The sequence below is a fragment of the Rhinolophus ferrumequinum genome, chromosome 25, assembly GCF_004115265.2.
Source record: "Rhinolophus ferrumequinum isolate MPI-CBG mRhiFer1 chromosome 25, mRhiFer1_v1.p, whole genome shotgun sequence".
NCBI lineage: Eukaryota > Metazoa > Chordata > Mammalia > Chiroptera > Rhinolophidae > Rhinolophus > Rhinolophus ferrumequinum.
This window is the reverse complement of record NC_046308.1, coordinates 11630102-11653033: the sequence shown is the minus strand read 5'-3', so window position 1 is coordinate 11653033 and position 22932 is coordinate 11630102. Positions and strand designations below refer to the sequence as shown.

General features: G+C 33.2%; 1 protein-coding gene across 2 annotated transcripts in view; it reads left to right on the top strand.

The window, feature by feature from the left end:
- The window catches only part of TAOK3 (TAO kinase 3), a 145858-nt gene that overhangs the window by 54195 nt on the left and 68731 nt on the right, over positions 1-22932 (top strand). For both annotated transcript variants that reach the window (XM_033097872.1, XM_033097873.1), the window contains exons 2-5: positions 4403-4503; positions 15867-16083; positions 21894-21965; positions 22354-22455. In XM_033097872.1, coding sequence (XP_032953763.1) covers positions 15964-16083; positions 21894-21965; positions 22354-22455 — 294 coding nt within the window. In that variant the 5' untranslated portion in view covers positions 4403-4503; positions 15867-15963. The remainder of the gene's footprint in view (positions 1-4402; positions 4504-15866; positions 16084-21893; positions 21966-22353; positions 22456-22932) is intronic.

Genomic DNA, 22932 nt, shown 5'->3' with positions numbered 1-22932 from the left:
ATGAGCAATATGATCAGTGGCGTAAAAAGCATCTGTCATCTAGTTTCATTTTCAACGTGAAAGTACCATAAGCAAGATTTCTTAGCTCAGAATAACTGGTAAATATTAGTGGCAGACGGTAGCAACAACTAACCAAAACGGTTCTCTGTTTCTGGGAGGTTGTGTTATAGGATTAGGGGAGAGAAGACACGGGACTGCTCTTGACTTTGAAAGAGTCCTGTCACCTATTTGTACTTTATTTTTCACTGCTGTAAAATGAAGATTTTTACCTGCCTGTGTATAACTTCGGGGAACAAAGGAATGAATGAAATAACAGGAATTTATACAGGCTAATTTACTGCGAAGCTTCAGCTTAAGTGCCCCTTAGTTACCTCAGCCCCTTCTAAGGCCCTCTACCTATTTTTGTGTGGGAATTTTGTAAAAAATTTTTTTCTTAACAGATCCCCAAATTTGTTTACTTTTCAGTCCCCATAAGAATTGAATCTATGACTATGTTCATGAGATCCTTCAGAGAAATACTGACACAGAAGTCCAATCTTATATTAAATTAAACTTTTCTTGATTACCCTCCAATATATAGCAGAATAGGACAATTTTTTACTATTTTGAAGTCTGACTTATGCAGCTTGATTCAGAAGAAAGTTCTCTGGCGTGGGAAATCAGAAGACCTGGATTTCAGTTTGGAGTAATGCTACTACATAGGTGTGATTTGACACTTAACTTTTCTGAGATTCAGTGTTTTATTTTCTTTAAAAAAGAAAGAGTTGAAATGTGTGATCTTTAAAATTCTTTCCCATATGAAACACACGGATTCTTATTCCCTAATGCTGAAATATTGTGGGTTTTTCAAACTAGTTGGCTCCAGGTTTATTGTTGAAGAAGTGTGATTACCACATTTTAAGGCAACTAAGAGATTCCATGAATCATTTTTCTTGAAAGATTCTGGGCAAAAGGAAATTATAAAAAATATTTATTTCTACTCTATCAGGTGTTCTTTCTTCTATTAAGTCAGAATGTCTGTGAAAAATAATTTACTTGATTATCGTTGTTGGAAGAGTTCCCTTTCTTAGAATAAAGAAGGAAGAAAATTATCTCAGATGCACATCCCTGATGAAATCTACCCTAAGCTAGCTGGATTGTTCAATTTGCCCAAGGGCCTAAGACCTGAAATACTACATTCTTGGCACAGTTCTAAGTTCTCACTATAAATGCAATGCCTGAGTTTGCAGGAGGTCAAGAAAGAGGGAAAAAATAATTTCATGCATATTATTTCATCTTCAGTTAATTCTTAAAATGCTATCCTCTTGGAAGGAAAAATGTCCACGTTCATGTTTTGAGGGAAGAATGAATTTAAAGATAAGTCTTAGTGTAAAATTGGGATGGAAGAGAGAAGAATTTTCCAGCAGATTTTTATAGAGTTTCAGCTATTTAAAGATGGCACAGGTCCTGGCAGTTCTATTTGTAGGTATGAAAATGTATGGTCACACAAAACCTTGTACACAAGTGACAACAACAGCATTATTATGTAAGTCCATTCACATGAAATTTCCAGAACAGAGGAATCCATAGAGACAGAAAGTAGACGAGTGGTTGCTTAGGAATGGAGGTAAAGAGGTGAGGTGACAGCTAAAGAGTATGGGACTTCTTTTTGTGGTGATGAAAATATTCTAAAACTAGCTATGATGATGGTTGCACGTATCTGTGAATACACTAAAAACCATTCATTGAATTGTATACTTTACATGGGTGCATTATATGGTATGTGAATTATATCTCAATAAAAACTGGTTTTTAAAAAACATGCCATGGGGATAAGATGATTAATCAAAACACAGGTTTAGACGTATATCCTACTCTGAAGAAGCACTTGTCATCCAGTTAGAGTTCTAATCTATATGTATTAAAAACTGAAGCCTAAGGACAAAATGGTAGGTCTTATAGAAGAGGTGACATTTAGCTGGACTGTGAAGGCAGTTAGTTGGGAAGTGGCAACACATAAGCAAAAACAAAGGGATGGAAATGTAACTGTATAATAAGTAATTCATTTTGTGCTGATTATAGAGTTTAGAATTTAGGTAAGAGTAGCGGTTTGCAGCCAGCTTTGAATGTTAGTTAGGTAAAGTAGGCAATAGGGAGACATGGAAGGGTTTTGAGCAGAGATATGATGTTATCTGAACTGTGCTTCGGGAAGATGATTATGGTAATAGTGTTTTTAAGATGAATTCCAGAAATCTAAGATGAATTCCAGAAAAGACAGACGAGAGGCTGAAAGAGCAGAAACAGAGGAAACACACATAATGAGTGCTAACAGAAATGGAAAGTGAAGAACACATAAAAAGAAATACATGAAGCAGAATTGTGAATTAATTGGAACAAGGGGAAGGGAAGAGTCAACGTGAATGTGAGGTGTATGTGAGCCATTTAGGGGAGAAGCCAAACAGACATTTGAAAATGTAGGGCTGGGGCTTAGAATGGAGGTTAACATTGTCTGGTGACATAAGTGTTACATGAAACCATTAAATGGGCTGAAATAACGATAGCACCTTGCAGTCACGCAGAGGGCTTCAGGCAAATATTTAGAGGAACACATTTATTTAGAAATCAGAGAAAAGAAGAACTATAGGAGGAATGATTTAAAAAAAACAAGAAAAGACAGTTTCATGGACCCAAGAGACATTTATAAAGAAGGGAGGTTCTGAAATGGAAGGAAACTGAGAACATCTCTAGGTGTAATGGATAAACTTCAGAGTATAGTTTTCAGCTTCAATAGCATGTGCAGTATTCTAACAGGAAAAAAATGGTAAAGCTGAGAAAGTTTAATGCCTAGAAGTCTTAAAGAGCTTTAGAACATTTATACAGCCATACAACTGAAGATTGAGAGAGTACATATTTTAAGAAAATAATGTAAAAACAGGCATTTTGAGAAAAGCCAAATACTAAGCATGCATGTTCATAACATGAGAATATTTTCTAGGAGCGAACGTCTCCCACATTTGAAGTAAGTCAGGAAATCAGAATGTTAGTAAATGCCTATTGTAAAACTACCGTCTTAGAACAACTAGCATTCACATCATATCATGAGGAATATTTTAGTTCATTGAAGCTCTAGTTAGATTAGATTAGCAGGGTAGACATGCAAACATTCCAGTTACTAATTATTTGGTGATTTAGTAAAATGTGATGCTGAATTCAGGCAAGTTTTAGGTACCAATTAAAGCATTTCACAGCCATAGAATCAGAGAGAATAACAAAAGTAATGAAAAAGATTAGTTTATAAGTGTAGACATGAATGGAGATTGGGATATCCTCTGCAGGAAAAATGTGAAAATGGAGGTTGATACTTTTTTTCTAGGTCCCCCCTCTACCCCTGTAAGGCCTTCATTTCCAAAGCTTCATTTCCTATGCAATTAGGGTTTCTAACAATTATTTCAATATTCATATTATAAGTATTTAATTGTTATATCCTTTGATCCAACAACTTTCCTTCTAGAAGTACATTCTAAAGAAAGCCCCAAATCGTAGATGGATAATACACACAACGTTCTTTAAAACAAAATAATTTTTAATAATTCAACAAAAGGTTGAGTAGTCCTACTTTCAAATTGTGGAGGAACAGTTATGAATGAATTGTGGCTCTTCCGTAAGATGCACATTGAATAGTCATTAAATGATCTTTGTGAATAGTGTTGGATGACATGGCAAAATGCTTGTAATATAAAGTTTGCTAAAAGAGATGGACTATGAAATTATGTGTATAAATGTGATCTCAGCTGTATAACAAAATAAATACGGGCATGAAGAAAAAAATATGTGCATGGAGAAAAGTACATCACATTATTAATGGAGTTTGTCCTGGGTAGGATAATGGAGTTTTTTTCATAGTAGTATATATTTCCCAGATTTTCTACATTGGGCATGTACTTCTTTAATAGATAATAAAGAATAATCATTGCTCTCAAAATGTGGGAGATCGGTTATAGTAGAGCCTGGGAAAGGCAAGATAGATGAGTCAATGGAAGTCATCGTGACTATTGGAAAAGCGATTCAAAATATAAGTCTTACTGACAGACAATCAGTAGCATCACAGTGTGCTGTCAGATTAGCCCTGTCAACTGGTAGCCTCTATTGAGTTTCCTGGGACTCAAGCAAACCAATGGAAGTCTCAATATAGATTCTGAAATCTAAAGACACATTTGTTTCCCTGGTATTGCTTGGGAAAGAGTAGCCTGTGTCTATACTGTGAAAAATTTTCCCTTTTACATTTGCCTTCCACAAACAGATGAAGATCAAATTTTAGCTTTGTAATAATACATTTGTAAATGTTTAAAACGACGATGTTATCAATTATTGCTTCTTTAATTTTACCCCTATAATTATATATTTTATTCTTATCTTTCCATAGGTGCACCATAAATACAAAAGATCGAAGTTCCAAAAGAGGAAAAAGATTGCTGCTAAAATGAATTTGAGAAACACTGTCTATTTTGTGCCATACACAAAAAGGTATTGTCAATAGATCCATGACTTAGCTTTCTCCTATAAAATTAGAACAAATTTGTAGTTCTGGTTTTTCTATGATTAATTTTTGTTATATTTGTAAGAAACATTAAAAAGGAAAGTAAAAATATTTGTAAAATTGGGATAAAATATTCTTTTATAAAATTTTTTACTTTCAGGTTATTCCTTATAGATTTTTTATTCTCAGTTGTAGCTTATAATATAGAGAATTACTTGGTTAAAAGAAATGAGCTAAAGTTTCTTGATTCCTATTATCAAATTATTTTCTGGAAATATGTATTGCCATTTTTTGTTGTGGTAATGCAGATAAGCAAAAAGAAGGAAATTAAAAATTTACCAGAAATTCCAACACCGACCTTAGATAAAACACAAGCCTGCAAAGAAATGCAAACTTGCAGGTGAAAGAAGCCCTGTTTTCCACATCGCTGTAGCATCAGTCCTATGCTCTACCTCACACGCCACCTCTTTTACTAAAACAAAGCAAAACAGAAACTGCCTTGTGTAAATTCCTAGAAGGATATCACTGAGTCAGAGTGTACCCTTTCTGTTCTTCCAGCTACGTATCCTCATGCCCTCACCAAAAAAATGTATCTTTTCTCTATTACTTTGTCAATTTGGTGTGTGAAATGCGTTATTTGTTTTTACTTCTTTCATCACTAGTGAAATTATATGTTTCATATCATTAATGGCCACTGCGATTTCTTTTGTAAATTTCCTGTTTATATCCTTTGACTGTGTGGGTGGGTGTACGTATATGTATGTGTTCACCTCCCTGATATTAAGAATAACTGGCAAATATTTTGCAAGGACCATTTCCACTTATTTGCCTTTCATTTTTTCAAATTGCATTTTTTTAAAACAACCTCATTGATGTATAATTGACATATGATAATCAAAACATATTTAAAAACCTTAGTGTTTTCACACACACACGCATGGAGCCATCATCATGGTGAAGACAGTAAACATATCCATCACTCCCAAAAGCTTGCTCACGCCCCTTTTTAATCCCTCGCTCTCTCCTTTCTCTTCTTACCCCAATCCTATCCCCAGGCAACCACTGATGTGCTTTTTGCCATGTTAGGTTAACTTGCATTTTCTAGAATTTTATATAAATGAAATAAAAAAGTATGTACCTTTTTTTTGGTTTTGGTCTGGCTTCTTTCACTCAGCATAATTATTTTGAGGCTCATCCTTGTTGTACCATGTATCAATAGTTCATTTTATTAACGAATTGCATTCCATGGTCTGCATTTACCACAGATTGTTCGTCCATTTGTCTGTTGACAGACATTTGGGTTTTTTCCAGTTTGGGCTATTTAAAATAAAGCTGCTATATACATTTGTGTACGGGGTCTCGTTTGGACTTATGCTTTCATTTTTCTTGGGTAAAGACATAGGAAAGGAATGGCTAAATCATATAGTAGATACATGTTTATTTAAGAAACTGCCAAACTGTTTTCCAAAGTGTTGGTACCATTTTTACATTCCCTCCAGCCCTGTAGGAGAGACCCAGTTCCTTCACATCCTTGCCAGCACCTGGTGTGGTCAGTCTTTTTAATGTTAGCCGTTCTAATATGTATAGAATAGTGTCTCATTGGGGTTCTAATTTGTGTCGTCCTGATGAACAGTGACATTACGAAGCATTTTTTCCTTTGTTTATTTGCCATTCACGTTATCTTCCTCCGTGAAGTGTCTGGTCTAATCTTTTCCCCATTTTTAAAACTGGGTTGTTCATTTGATTCAGTTTTGAAGATTGTTTGTATTTTCTGGATGTAAGTCCATTATGAGGTATGTTTTGTAAAGATTTTCTCTTAATCTGTGGCTTGTTTTTGATTCTCTTAATAGTCTTTCAGAAAGTGTACATTTTTAAATTTGATGAAGTCTAATGTATCAATTTTTTCTTTTATGGATTGTACTTTTGTTTTTATATCTAAGAACTCTTTGCCTAACCCAAGTTCACAAAAATTTTTCTCCTGTGTTTTTCTTCAAGAATTTTTTCAGTTGTAGGTTTCACATTTAGTTCTATAATCCATTTGGAACTCATTTTTGTATTGGTGTCAGTATAGATCAAAGAACTTTTTTTTTTGCATATGTGTATGCAATTGTTCTAGCACCATTTGTTGAAGGCTTTCTCTACTAAATTGTGTTTGCACTTTATCAAAATTCATTTGTCCATAAATGTGTGGATCTGTTTCTGGACTTCCTATTGTGTTGCATTTGTCTCTCTGTGCAACAGTATCACAATGCCTTGATAGCTAAAGCTGTGACAAATCTTACAATTAGGTTATGTTAGCCCTCCAAATTTGTCTTCCTTTTTCAAAGTTGTTCTGGTTATTCTAGGTCCTTTGCATTTTTATATGAATTTTAGAATCAGCTTCTCAATTTCTATTTCCAAAGAGAACTCATTATTGACTCTTCTGACCTATAACTACAGTATATCTCTTCATTATGTCTTTAATTTTTTTCTTTTTTACCATTATTTGGTAGCTTTAATTGTACAGGTCTTTCGTATCCTTTATCACATTTATGCCTAAATACAGAGGGTGCCAAAAAATGTGTACACATGTTAAGAAAGGAAAAAACTATTAAAATTCTAATACTCAATATATACCAATAACAAAAGATGAATACAAGTCATGTTTGACTTCTGTAATGACAAGAGGTGCTCAAAGTCGTCCATCAGCGTCCCTGCACTTTTGATGAGGGCGAACTACTGCTTGAGCAACGCTGACCAAAGTGTCCACTTGTATTGCTGCACATGCTGTTTCAATTTCTTGCTGAAGTACCTCCAGTGTAGCCGGTTTTCTACGCTACACCACATTCTATAAGGTCCCCCATAAGTAGAAGTCAGGGGGTGTTAACTCAGGAGAACATTCTCAAATTTCAAATACCACTTCAAAATGGTCTTGCACTCCTTAATGATAGTCGTGCTTCTGCCATTTTCTTTGTCCTGCCTGTCACATGGTAATGCTAGTATTCATTTGATTAATGCCATTTTTTGAATGAACGTCTTACTACACATTGCTACCGTAATTCAATTCAACTTTGAAAAGTAGTACATAGATAACATCTCTTAAAGTATGTATACATTTTTTTGGCACCACTGGTATTTCATTTTTTATGTTGTTGTATTTAAATTTTTTTGATTTCCATTTGTTCTCATATAGAAATATAATTGAATTTTATATATTGATCTTGTGTTCTGCAATTTTGATAACTCACTTAGTAATTCTAGTAGCTTTTTGTAGATTCCATTGAATTTTCTACCTACAGGTTTTCCCAAAAATAAGACTGGGTCTTATATTAATATTTGCTCCAAAAGACGCATTAGGGCTTATGTTCAGGGGATGTCCTGAAAAATCTTGCTAGGGCTTATTTTCCGGTTAGATCTTATTTTCAGGGAAACACGGTGGGTGATTATGTTATTTCTCTATAAGTTTTACTTCTTTTTTCTATTCTTGATGGCATTTTATTTCTTTTTTCTTGCCTTATTGCACGTATAGAACATCCAGTAGAATGTTGAATAGAAGTGTTGAGAGTAGACATCCTTGCCTTATTCCTCTTGATCTTAGGAAGGAAGCATTTTGTCTTTCACTGTTACATTTGATATTAGCTGTAGATATTTCATGCATCCATTTTATCAGGTTGGGGATGTTACCTTCTATTCCTAGTTGGTCCACAGTTTTTATCCGGAATGAATTTTGGATTGTGTCAAATGATTTTTCTGCATCTTTAAAGATGATTGTTTGGCTTTTGTTTAGATGGCTGATATGGTGAATTACATAGATTGATTTTTGAGTGTTAAAGCAACCTTGCATTCCTGGGATAAACCCCACTTAGTCATGATACATTATCCATTTATATAGCATTATGTTTTATTTGCTAAAATTTTATAATAAATTTTTGCATCGATACTCATGAAGTATTCTGGTCTGTTTTCTTTCTTGTAATATTTTTGTATGACTTTGATATCAGGGTAATGCAGGCCTTATAGAATGAGTCTCAGTTAATCTTTCTCCTTTTCCATTTTCTGGAAGACATGTGTATAGTTAGTATTGTATCTTGCTTAGATGTTTGGTAGAATTTACCAGTGAAACCGTTTGAGCCTGCAATTTTCTTTGTAGGAAGATTTTAACTTTCATATTTGATTATTTTAATAAATATATAGAGGTATTTCGGTTATCTATTTCTTCTGGAGTAAACCTTGGTGGTTTGTGGCTTTCAAAGAATTTGTCTATTTGATCTCAGTTGTTGAATTTATTTCCATAATGTTGTTCATAATAATCCCTGATTATCCATCTGATATCTATAAAACCTGTATTAATGTCATCTCTCTCATTCCTGCAATTGGTAATTGTCTTCTGGCTTTTTTTCCTTGATTGTTTTGGTAAGAGGTTTATAAATTTGATTATGTTTCAATGAAATCAGCTTTGTTTTCATTGATTTCTTTTTCTTTTGTTTTTCTGTTTTCTGTTTCATTGATTTCTGCCTTACTCTGTATTATTTCCTTTCTCTGCTTACTTTGGGCTTAATTTGCTCCTTTTTTTTCTAGTTTTTTAATAGTAGAAGCTGAGGTCATTGGTTTGAAATCTTTCTTCTTTCCTAAAACAGGATTTTAATGGTATAGATTCCCTGTGAGTAGTACTTTAGCAGCATCCCATACATTTTGATGTGTTGTGTTTTCATTTTAATTAAGATAAAAGTATGTTCTAGTTTCTGCTTAATTTATTTTGTGATACATGGATTAATTTAAAAGTACGTTATTTAGTTTCCATATATTTGGGGATTTTTCAGATATCTGTCTGCTGTTGACACATAGGAAATCAAAGGAATGTTCATTACAGCAATTATGGGCCTACCTTTTCCATAAATAAATCTCTATTGAGTTGGAAAGTAGGACTATGTTAGATATAGAAGGGAAGAGAGCATGGTATTAAGGCTCATGGATCAGTATGTGTCATATGGTTCAGAATCCTACCATTTTCAAGTACACTAACGAGAATGATGCGATCTCCATCAGAGTAGAAACGGCAGGACCCCTGTTTCAGGATCTCTCAGAATTTGGGGATTCTGTTGCAGGTTCAGCCTATGACCCAGGTCCAAAAGTTCCAGCCTTTTTTGCCACTTCCAGGGCTAACTTCAGGTTCTGGTCAAACAGTTCACACCTGATGAGCGTTTCCAGAGAGTAAGAATGGATTCTTGAGGGCAAAGTCTGAGGACATCTCATAAATCATTCAGAGAAGAGAATTTGTTTATTCCAGCTTGCCTAGGATCTGCCAGCACCACAGACTTGATCCCTGTCTGTCTGGAAACAGTACAGTTTGAATGTGTCTGTCTCCAGCATCTCAGTGCCTTTAATTCAATTCCTTTGTGCTCAGAGAATATACTTAGTATGACTTAAATCCTTTTTGTTTATTGAGTTTTGTTTTTTGGCCCCAAATGTAGTCTGTCTTGATAAATGGTCTGTGTATGCACTAGAAAGAATATGCATTATGAGGTTTTAGGGTAGAGTGTTTGGTAACTGTCAGTATTCAAGTAGGTTGGTAATCCTGTTCAAGTCTTCTGTATCCTTACTGATTTTCATCCGCTTGTTCTATCAGTTATTGAGAAAAGAATATTGAAACTTCCAGCTGTATTTGTGGATTTGTCTATTTCTCCTTGAAGTTAAATCGTTTTTTTAATTATTATTTTAAAGCTTTGTTACTAGGTGCATAAACATTTAGGATTATTTTGTTCTCTTGAATAGATCAGTCCCTTTATCATTATGAAATTATTCTTTGCTTTGAAATCTACTTTATCTGATATTAATATAGCCAGCCCAGCTTTCTTTTGATTAATGTTATGTCCTTTTCCATCTTTTTAACTTACTTACTTATTAACTTATTTGTCTTTATATACACCCATATGTATTTATGTGTGCATATATATTTATGTATTATATACAGTCCATGTTCAAGTGATATTATACCACTTCACTTATAGCATAACAACTTTACCACACTGTGCTTCAATTTCTCTCCTCCCAGACTTTATGTTGTCATACATTTTATTTCTACATATGTTTTAAACCTCATACTATGTTGTTATTTTTGTTTGAACAATCAATTCTATTTTAAAGAAATTTAAATAATGGGGGAAAAAATCTTACATATTTAACCAAATAGTTTCCACTTTCGGTGCTTGTCATTGTTTTGTGTGATCTATATTTCCACCTGGTATGATTTTCCTTATGTTTAAAGTATTTCTTTAGCATTTCCTGTACTGCAGGTGGTCAGGTCATGAATTCTTTCAGTTTTTGTTTTTTTATGTCTAAAAGCCTTTATTATGCCTTCATTTTTCAACTATATTTTTACTAGATACAGAATTCTAGTTTGATAGGTTGTTTTTTCTTTTAGCATTTTAAAAATGATTATCTACTATCTTTTCACTTGTATTAGTTCCAATGAAGAATCTGCTGTCATTGTTGTTCTTGTTTCTTTACACATAGCATGTCGTCTTTCTTTGACTGTTTTCATGATTTTCTCTTTAACACAGTTTTAAGAAATTTATTATGATGTGCCTGAGTGTAATTTTCTTTGTATTTTTTGTTCTTGAGAGCCATAGACCTTCTTGGACCTGTGGGTTTATCATTTTCATCTCTTCAGAAACTTCAGTTAGACACATACGAGGCCACATGAAATTGCACAGCTCTCTGGTGCCCCCTTTTTTGGTTGGTTTTGCTTTTGTTTTTGTTTTTGTTAGTCTTTATTCTCTGTATTTCATTTTGGATAGTTTCTATTGCTATGTCTTCAAGTTCATTGTATTTTTTTCCCCTGGAGTTTCATCTGCTATTTGTCCCATGCATTATATTTTTCATCTCAGACGTTGTAGCTTTCACCTCGAGAAGTTCGGTTTAGGTTTCTATGTTTTTCCTGTCTCTACTTTATATATTCAATATTTCCTAACTTTTTCAATGTATGGAATATAGTTATAATAAATGCTTTAATGTCCTTGTCCACTAATTTTAACATCTGTCATTTATGTCAGTTCTAGATTGGTTTCAATTGATTTTTCTCCCCATTATGTGTCATATTTTTCTGATTTTTTGGATGCTTGGTAACATTTTATTGGATGTTAGACAATGTGAATGCTATTGTTTTGGATACTGAATATTTTTGTATTCTTCTAAGTATTTGTGAGCTTTTTTCTGAGACACAGTTAAGCTACTTGGAAATAATTTAATCCTTATAGATCTTGCTTTTAAAATTTGTTAGGTATCATGGAGCAGCACTTAGTCTAAGGTGAATTATTCTCTGCTACTAAGGCAAGACTCTTCTGAGTACTCTAAACGTCCCCCATGAATTCTGAGATTTCCTATTCCAGCTAGTGAGAACAGGCACTATTTATAGCCCTTTGTAAGCTCTAGGTACTCTTTTCTTTAATTTTTTCGGATAGTTCTTTTTCTGGCCTGGGGTAGTTTTCTCACATACATGCACTATACTCAGCTGAAGACTTGAGGGAACCCTCTGCAGATCTCCATATCTTCTTTCTACGTTGCTCTCTTCTATTCAGTAGTAGGCGCTGAGAACTCTAGCCACTTTGGTCATCCTGACTCTGATCTCTGTTGTCAACCCAGGAAGTTCACCAGACTCTAACGAGGTTTCCCCGTCTCTGTGCTGTGACCTGGAAATTCTGCCAGGGCATTAGGCTGGGCAGTTATGACTCACTTTATTTGCTGCTCTTCTGTCAGGGATCACTGTCCTTCTCTGACAATGTTATCCATTGTCTTGAAATACCATCATTTCACATGTTTTTTTCAGTGTTTTAGTTGTTTCTGGTGGCAGATAATAAATCCAGTCTCTGTTACTCCATCTTGGCTGGAAGCAGAAGTCCATTTATTGTATATTTTAAGATAAAGAAGTTATTAATTGTATGTAGTCAAGCTTATTGAATTTGGTTTATGGCTTTTGCCTTGGTATCTTGCTTAGTAATTAAATATTTACCTGCAATTTATTCTAGAAGTTTTAATGCAATTTTTACATTTAAATATTCATTTCTTTTCAAAATCATTTTAGTCTATATAGTATGACATCCGAGTAGTGATCTATGTGTTTTTCTCAAATGCTTATTCATAGTACTTACCGTGTTTCCCCAAAAATAAGACCTAGCTGGACAATCAGCTCTAATGCATCTTTTGGAGCAAAGTTAATATAAGACCCGGTCTTATTTTACTATAAGACCGGGTCTTATATAATATAATAAAATATATAATATAATATATATAATGTAATATAATATATAATATAATATAACATAGTATAATTATATATTATATAAGACCTAGTCTTATATAATATAATATAAGGCCGGGTCTTATATGACATAATGTAATATAATATAATATAATATAATATAATACCAGGTCTTATATTAATTTTTCATCCAAAAGACGCATTAGAGCTGATTATCCGGGCTTGGTCTTATTTTCGGGGAAACGGTAGCTTTATTCACATTGAAGCCAAAAATATTCAAAAGTTTAAAATACATTTTAGCCATTGAAAAGATTTTAGTTCTCATAAACTTAGATCACAGATCTTTCTGTTTTTCCTAAAGGAAGTCTCAATAGTTTTTTTTGTCTTTTTGGTTTTTTTTTTCCCCTTTCTTTTTTGGCATAGTCTCCAAGAGGTATGTCTTTGATTTAATCCATTGTTTCTTTTTTCTGTTTGCAAACATAAGCAATGGAGGCAATAGCACTTTCTGAACTTTAATTGTGTACTTTTAGTTACCTGATCAGCAACTAGATTTAATTTACTTTTTCAATTGCATTGAGAGATTGACTTTATGTTTAATTATTGGCATTCTTGGATAGACAGGACGACTGCCCAGGATGACAGCTGTGCAGTGTTGCAAAGGGAATCCTTTTTCCTTTTTAAAACCTTCAGTGCTTCCCATTACCGTAGATAAAGTCTAAATTTCTTAATATGGTCTAAAAGTCCTATTGTGATTTCCTTTGGCTTAACACCAGCTTTATATTTTCTCTTTCCAACTCTCCCATACAGTCATAGTGAATAAACCACTTTTATTTTCCCTAAAGGGCATGCTTTTTCATATCCAAGTGAAACATAGACTGAGTCACCCTATTATTGTTACATGATGTTCCACATAACAACAATTGTAACTATTATATCATTACTATTTTGTCATTTGTGTCATTATATGTTTAATGCCTATCACCCCATTTGACTCTAAGCCCTTTAAGGACTTTAAGGACCACATCTCATTTGATCTCTAACACCCAGTACGATGCCTGGCAAATACTAGGCACACAATAAATATTTGGTGAATCAAGGAAAGAGTTGAGTGGATAGATAGTTAGATTGATGACCTACATATGCTAAAGGTTTAACTAGACTAACCATGTGAAGTAATGTACATTGTCACCTACGGCTGCCATGTCACAAGAGATAAATGCCTCTTAGCACAGTTTTACTTCTTTAATTAATGACCCTCTTTTTCTCTTCTCATGGAGTGATGCCCATTGGCTCATGTTTTAAAAAATACAGTTTTATTGGTCAATAACCAAATTTCTAGCATAGTTATTTGGTTGGTCGAGGAAGAAACACAAACTGTCCTGTGATAAGTTCAAATATTGGAATGAATGATTCTCAGGAATGGGGGGTGGAATTTATAATTTTTATATTTTTTAATTTTATAATTAAAATTATCATAAAATTATAACTGTAATTTTTATATTATAAATTTCTATTTTTTAAATATAGATAAAAGTTAAAATGTCAATATTTTCAAAAACTAAAGAAAAAAGCGTCTATACTAAATAAATATAACTTGACAATCATGTCATAAACATGTCAAAATTATGCCCTTTTAAATAGAAACTTTGAACTCAGAATATTTTAGATACCAGCAGAATAACATGCTTCTTTAAGTAATCATTTAGCATAGTCTCTAAATTACAGCACTTTGTTCCAGTGTTTCATAAAGAGCTATGTAATTACTTATTTCACCCTATGTATATATTGCATATCAATTAAGAGCATATTAATTGGGCTTTGCAGTTAATTCTGGGTTGAGTTCCAGTTCTGACAATTACTTGCTTCCTGACCATAAGGAAGAAGTTTTGCCTCTCAGTCTTAGTTTCCACTGTAAAATCAAAATAATAAAGTCATACATTATGATCTGTTGTGGGAATTAAAGGAGAATAAATATATATATATATATATATATATATATATATATATATCATATATCATATACCAAATACTATATGTATATATATAGTATTTAGTGTTACCTAACACATAGTAGTGATTAGTAAATGTTAGCTGTTCTTATTTCAATATTAATTAGACCAAAATACTTTTAAAAAACATGTTTATTGAGATATAATTTTCATACCATACAATTTACCTATTTAAATTGTACAATGCAATGGTTTTTATTACATTAACAGTTGTGCTACCATCACCACAATCAATTTTAGAACATTTTCATCACGCTATAAAGAAAGCCCATACCCTTTAGCTGTCACCCACCTACTCTCCTACTCTCCTCCTACTCTCCAGCCCTAGGCAACTAATAATTTACTTTCTGTCTCTAGATTTACTTATTCTGGATGTGTTTTATAAATGGAATCATACAATATGTAGTCTTGTGTGACTGGCTTTTTTCACTTAGCATAATGTTTACAGGGTTCATCCATGTGCTAGCATGTATCAGTACTTCATTTGTTTTTGTGGCTGAATAATACTCCATTGCATGGATGGACCACATTTTGTCTATTCATTCACCAAATGGACATTTGGGTGTTTCTATCTTCCGGCTATAATGAACAATGTTGCTATCAATATCCATGCACAAGTTTTTGTGTGAACATATGCTTTTATTTCTCTTGGTATTTATTTCTCCAAAGAGTGGAATTTGTAGATCAAATGGTAACTCTGTGTTTTAAGTTTTTGATGAACTGCCAATCTGTTTCCCAAAATGGCTGCACTATTTTACATTCCCATTATCAGTATTGGTGAGTTTTGATTTCTCCACATCCTTACCAATACTATTACCTGACTTTTTGATAATAGCCATCCTAGTGGGTATGAAATGGTATCTCATTGTGGTTTTAATTTTATTTCTCTAACAACTAATAATGTGGAGCATTTTTTCATGTGATAATGGTCACTTGCATATCTTTGAAGAAATGTCTATTCAAATCCTTTGCCCATTTTTCTTTTGGGTCATTTTTGTTGTGGTTATAGAGTTGTAAGACCAAGATGCTTTTTAATAACAATTTATATTGCCACCAAACAAAATGTGTTAGAAATAAATTAATGTCAAATCTGATTTTTCTACAGGTACTAAAAGTCTACCGCAAAAGAAAACTTTGTCAATGAGAGAGAAAGCTGAGTGGGATATCAAAAGCAAACCCTTTGCAAACAGTGGTCAGTCACCATGCCTAAAGGGGTGCCAAAGGACCCAGAGGTTGCTGATCTGTTCTACAAAGATGACCCTGAAGAACTTTTTATTGGTTTGCATGAAATTGGACATGGAAGTTTTGGAGCAGTTTATTTTGTAAGTAATTGAAAAGAATTGTTTGGATAGATCAAATTAAGAAAGCTTAACTTCTGCACATTCTATTTCTGTACAATACACTTGGCTTTCATGCTGATTCTACAAATTACATGATATCTACAGTAGAGGCAAATAGTCGTTGCTGAAAAGGCAGGGTTCTAGGCATTATTCAGGTAATGGTATCTACATCAACTGACTCTGCTATCAAGATAATTACAAAAAAGTTACAAACTTGACATTGAGCCCTATGCACTTCCACTGTATGCCAAGCTTTTTCCTGCCTCACAGACTTTATACCAGGGGTGCCAAAAAAATATATGCAACTGGACACTTTGGTGTCCAAGCAGTTGTTCACCGTAATCAGAAGTGTCTGGACATTGATGGTACCACTTTGAGCACCTCTTGTCATTGCAGAAGTCAAATATGACTTGTATTCATCTTTTGTTATTGGTATATATTGAGTATTACAATTTTAATACAATTTTCCTTTCTTAAAATGTGTGTACATTTTCTTGTCACCCTTTGTATATTGCTATTCCTCCTACCTAGAAAACTGCACATCGCATCCCCATCCCGTCCAATTCTTGTTTATACTCTGGATTTCAGCTTAAGTGTTACATCCACAAGGTAGCCTTTTGTGTTCAATCCTCCAGCAGTAAATTAAGAGTTTCTGATCTCATAACACCCTGTGTTTATATTTTGTTGCATTTATCACGGTTGTAATTAACTAATTATGTGTGAGATTTTTTGATTCATCTGTATCCCTCCCCCTAAATACTAAAGCTCCATGAGGACAGGGGTTATGTCTGTGTTAATTGCTGTATCCTCCGTAACTAGTACAATGTCTGACAATAGTAGGAACTCAATAAATGATGGATGGATAGGCAGATACGTGGATGGATGGACAAATGGATGGCTACTCAGACAGATGGACCTACAAAGATTTTTAGTAACAATCACATCAAGTTATTATTTTTGGTTAACGGGCAAGGCTTAGCCATCTAGAGTCAGTTTGAATTCCAAGTATGTGATTATCTTCTGGTAAGAAGAATGAGAAATGACTGAAATATTAACATAGCTCATTCACCTGAAATTCATTACATAAAATATAGTTTTTAAAATTATTTAGATAACCTTCAAAGTTTTCTTTATCAAAGTAACACTTCCTTAAGACTCCATTAAAGCAAGTAATACTTAAGAACTAATTATTACCTATTTCTCCTCCAAATCTGTTATCAAATAATTTTTTTTTTCTTAAACAATATTTGACTTTTCCTTTTAAGTGGTCCTTTATGTTCGGCCATCTGGGTAGGGCTTATCTTAATTGTCCTTCCAAATGAGATTTTACTAATTGCATCTTTAGCTCATCCTTTTGTTTCTAGCCAAGACTTCAGCCTGGGGTTTCTCTCAAGTCTTTCTCATCCCTTCATGTCTATGCTCAGCACTACCGCCATGCCTCCCTTGTCCCCATCTAATACTTGGCTCCCACTCATGTACATTTTATCATTAAGTGACCTTCCATGGCTGAAGAGGGTGCTAGTTTTCTATTTAACACTCCCATATTAGTTTGGGCTTGGACTACTACTTAAGGCCCAATTGAAGACCTGTCTTTCGTTCCACAGAGATACTTTTTTTTTTTTTTTTTTAAGGAGGGCGCAGCTCACAGTGGCCCATGCAGGGATCGAGCTGGCAACCTTGGTGTTATTAGCCCACGCTCTAACCAACTGAGCTAACTGACCACCCCCAGAGATACTTTTTGTTGTTGTTGTTGGGGAATATTGGGGAACAGTGTGTTGTTCCAGGACCCATCAGCTCCAAGTCAAGTTGTTGTCCTTCAATCTAGTTGTGGAGGGCGCAGTTGAGTCCAGTCGCCATTTTCAATCTTTAGTTGCAGTGAGGCACAGCCCACCATTCCATGCGGGAATTGAACCGGCAACCTTGTGTATAACTGTTCTCTCGGGAATGTTTTCCCCTTCCATCTCCACCTTCTGAACTCCTATTCATCCGTTAGCTCTCAGCTGAAGCCTCATTTCATCAGGGCAGCCTCACCTGACCTGCCTGAGTCACATCCTCCCATTTTTTGACTTTTCAAAGCAACACATACCCTTCTTTAGAGCACAGTTGTAGTTTTACATTAGGTTGTTATGATTTTATTTTTGTTACTGTCTATCCTACTAGAAGAGAGATAGGTACTGGTCATACTTACTCACAATTCTATCCTTAGCACTTAGCCAAATACCTGACAAATTTTGAACACCTAATAAATATTTGTTGAATGAATCAATTATGAAGAACTCAGAGAACTTGGTCTGCTGATTAGTAATTTTCATGAGTCATAGTCATGCTAGCGAGCCGTCTACCAACCCACAGTTTTATACCTAAACACTATAATTCTGTTAGCCTCTTTGTAGTTTATAGCTTTTATACCGAATGATGCCAGAAAATATGTTTAAAGTGAATTGTAAGACTGCACAGTTCTTGTAGAATCAATCTACTGAGAATATATATTATATTCAGACAAAATTGAAACTACTAACTTGTTGAAATATCTGTGTTTGGATTTATATAAGTAATTCAGAAATTAATAGCATTAACAAATGAGATAGTAAGAAACTGTGTTAAAGAAAAATAAAAACGAGCTGAGCGTGTTTATTTTTGTAGTCACTTCAACACAACTATAATGTTTCTAGGATTCCAGTGTTGCCTGGTTGAACTCAGCATATAATCTATAATCCACGTAAAGCAAATAATTTAGTTCTGTTCTTCTGATATAATTACCTTGTAGTTTTAATTGAGGCTTAATAACTAGGGCAAAAAGAAAAGCTTATGTTTAATTGCTACACGTCTTTATAAAGTAGCAAAAAGTTGATAGTAATCTAAATATAGTAGCTGGAAAATACCGTTTCCCTGAAAATAAGACTTAGCCAGACAATCAGCTGTACTGCGTCTTTTGGAGCAAAACTTAATATAAGCCCCATTATTATATTATATTATGTTATGTTATGTTATATTATATTAAACTAAACAGTGAACACATAATGGGATTTATAGATGATGTAATACAGAATTGTACACCTGAAATCTATGTAATTTTACTAACAATTGTCACCCCACTAAACTTTAAAAAAAAAAAATTTAAATCAACCCGGTCTTATAGTAAAATAAGACCAGTCTTATATTAATTTTTGCTCCAAAAGGTGCATTAGAGCTGATTGTCTGGCTAGGTCTTATTTTCAGGGAAACAGGGTAGTTAATAAATATCAGAACACATCGTAAATTCTCAATAAATATTTTTTTAATCAATAATCTTGCTTAAAGTTAATGAGACCATTAAGACTATTAGGAGTACTAAGTATGAATGTAAGTTTTAAGAATAAAACTTGAAATGTTTAGAGGTTATCATCATTCATAATAGAGTATGAAGCACTGGGAGGCTGAGACCCCATTCACAGTTTCTTTTCTCTGTCCTAAAACATTGATTTTTTTTTTTTTAAGTTTCAGTTTCAGTTCTGAATTTTAACTGGTACAAAATTGCATTAAAAATTTCACATCTGAAAAAAATCAACATGGAAAATATTTTTCAAATTTCAATTCTCTACTGCAGTAGATAGGCTCTTTAAGCAAGTATACTTACCAAGTTCTAAGTAATGATTACTCTGTAAATGTAAAGAAATATCTTTTAATTTGAGGATGGTTCTTTTTTTCTGTCTCTGGTTCCAAGTAGCACTGATTATAAGTAACCCTAAGAAGCAATTAGATAATGCTATCTGATTCCATTTGTGTGGCCCTTTTATATATATATAAAGATTAAGGGTTTGTTTTTTAAAAACCCAACTATAAGTTACAATTCTTCATTGTTTGAGCATTTCCTAAACCTTTCCCAGGCTCCTTAAACTGCACAGTACATAGATTCATGCCCAAAATATCCACTTTTTAAATATAGTCCTTCTGACCTTTATTGTGCTACTGAATTTACATCAGCTTTTCTTTGTTGATATAAACTGGTCATATAGCACAGTCTTAATGCTAAATTTTGAAAGCCAGCAAAATGTGAGAGATTTTCGTTTTTCACAAGTCAGTCTATACCTTCTAAATGAATAAAATATCTAAAAAATGCCTTTGTGGAGTCCGTCCCTATTTGAAAACTATAACTAGTGGATATCGCATTTTTATAATAGGTACTTTTGTCTAAGTGCATGTAAAGATAAATTTTTTTTAGTATGTGTTCATTTTCTCTGCATTTTCGCATTCAGTAGGAATCTGGAGTTGAATTCATTTTACATTAGTAAGTTGTTTATTGTTTGAATTTACAATTTTTTAAATAAAAAAGAAACCATTGTTAATATCTGAGGAGCTTCTTTAATGCGATGTATTTAAGGAAATGATTATATATCTTTCTCTAACATTGGTGACCTGATTTTATCGGTGAGCACCCAGTCTTTTACCTCAGAATCACTGCTATGGCTTCATTGGTCCACAATAATAATAATATTCTGGAACTGAAATAACTTACTTACATCAGGGGTATGATGCAGAGCCCCATTATTAAAAGAAAGCCAGAATTAGATCATCTTATAATATCTTATATTTATTTTTCTGAAAATTTTTAGAAAATTATCTAGTTTTAAATATCATAATAAATTGGGAGAAATGAATATTATTTGAGTTATTTGTGGTTTTCAAGTGTGCTTTCAATGAACTGTTATATTTTAGGTTTGGAGAAAATACATAGAGATAATTATGAAACAAGGCATATATTATAGATGACTACACTCATACACAAATGTGTGTGTGTATATATATGTAATACATTCTTATAAAATATAAGTAACTTTGAAAGTGAAAATCCGTAAGATTAATCATGACTTTTGCTGCACTGTTCCATACAATAGCCACTATTTAAAGTTAATTAAAATTAAATAAAATTTAAAATTAATTTCCTCAATCACATGAGCCACATTTCACATGCTACCAAATATGGCATAGATATAGAACATATCCATCTTCACAGAAAGTTCAATCAGACAGTACTGCTCTAGGGATTACAACTGACATATATTCTGGAATAAATTCTTTCTTATATTCTGAAATATCTTTAAATGTATGTCTTTCTATACATATACTCGTACTCACATTATTATTTTGCAAAAATAAGATCATGCCATACTGCTTGTTTTTTGTCATATTTTTGACATCTTTCCATATTACTATATATATTAATATATATAGATTACCTCATTCTTTTAATAGTTATTTCATTAGATGACTATACCATATTTATTTAATTGGTTCTCTATTGATGGACATTCTACATCGTGAAGCCAGTTTGGATGTCTTAGAAGCATGACTTGTTTTTGTTTGATTGGATGTATTTGTTAAACCCTATTTTTTTTTTAACTTTTTAAAATTTATTTAAGTGTGTTTTTCCAGAACCCATCAGCTTCAAGTCAAGTAGTTTCAATCTAATAGTTGTGGAGGGCGCAGCTTACACTGGCCCACGTGGGGATCAAATTGGCAACTTTGTTGTTAAGAGCACCAAGCTCTAACCAACTGAGCTATCCGGCCGCCCCAAACACTATTTTTCTTTAATAGTACAATCTTTGCAGGTATATAGAAAGGGATAAAGAGAAGCTGTTCCTTAAAGTGGCATGGAAATGTCTTTTGAGCCTATCAAAAGTTGAAATATCTTTAAATTGTAATAATGAAGTGTGAGAATGTTATTTAAAGTCTCTGGTCAAATATTTAAGTTACACTGGCGGAAACATTCATTCATTCTTCTTCATTCTTTTTATCCTACTCTCTTAACACAGGCCACAAATGCTCACACCAATGAGGTGGTGGCAGTTAAGAAAATGTCCTATAGTGGGAAGCAGACACATGAGGTAAGTTAAAGACAATTGTATACTTAAACTGACAAGCAAGTGAATATGAAATTGACAAGAGAAACAAAGTTCTTTAAACATTTCTTTATCACAATTCTTTTTTTTTCCTTCTTGTGGAGCATACAATAAACATTCCTAAGATTCTAGCTCAATCAACTATTTTGTGAACTAAAACATTGGGTTAATATTGTGAATATATTATAATATGTTTGGTGATAGATTCACATTTACATGTACTCAAAGAAATAACACAAGATTAAGTAGTTTCTTCATTCATTAAACATTTACTTTGTCATTTAAAAAATGAAAACATTATGTATGTGTACTTGATAATAAAATAAAATACTATTTTCAGTTTAAAAATAACATTTCTTTCTGACCTCAATAGAAATGGCAAGATATTCTTAAGGAAGTCAAATTTTTACGACAGTTGAAGCATCCTAATACCATCGAGTACAAAGGTTGTTACTTGAAAGAGCACACTGCTTGGGTAAGTCAATTATTTTTTTCTATTATATTTTTTTCTTTTTCTAGTTTTTCTATTATCTCTTTGATCTATAAAATTATCAGTCCCATTTCTGTCCATTTGACTTTTGGTGTCAGTATTTAACATTTGTTAATACCTCAGAGTTGCCATACAGTATACATTCCATAAGAATGATATATCTAGCCTATGGGAAATTCCATTCTGTAAATATTCAGTGAATAAATAGGGAAAAGTTAACATCATTTTATAGTGATTTATTTATAAAAGTAAAGGGCAGGGTCTTCTCATCCTAGCATTTTTATCTTTGATGTTTTTCCTTCCCCACTCCAGTTCCCCCACAGTTCGGAATTGTGCTTGGTATTTCCATCCCTGTCTAAGTTGCACCAAACAGGGCCCAGCAATAATTAAAATGAAACAGTCTTTTGTTCCACTCTATCTTCTTAGTATATTTTTACATGATTGTGTTTCTGTTTTTAGGTT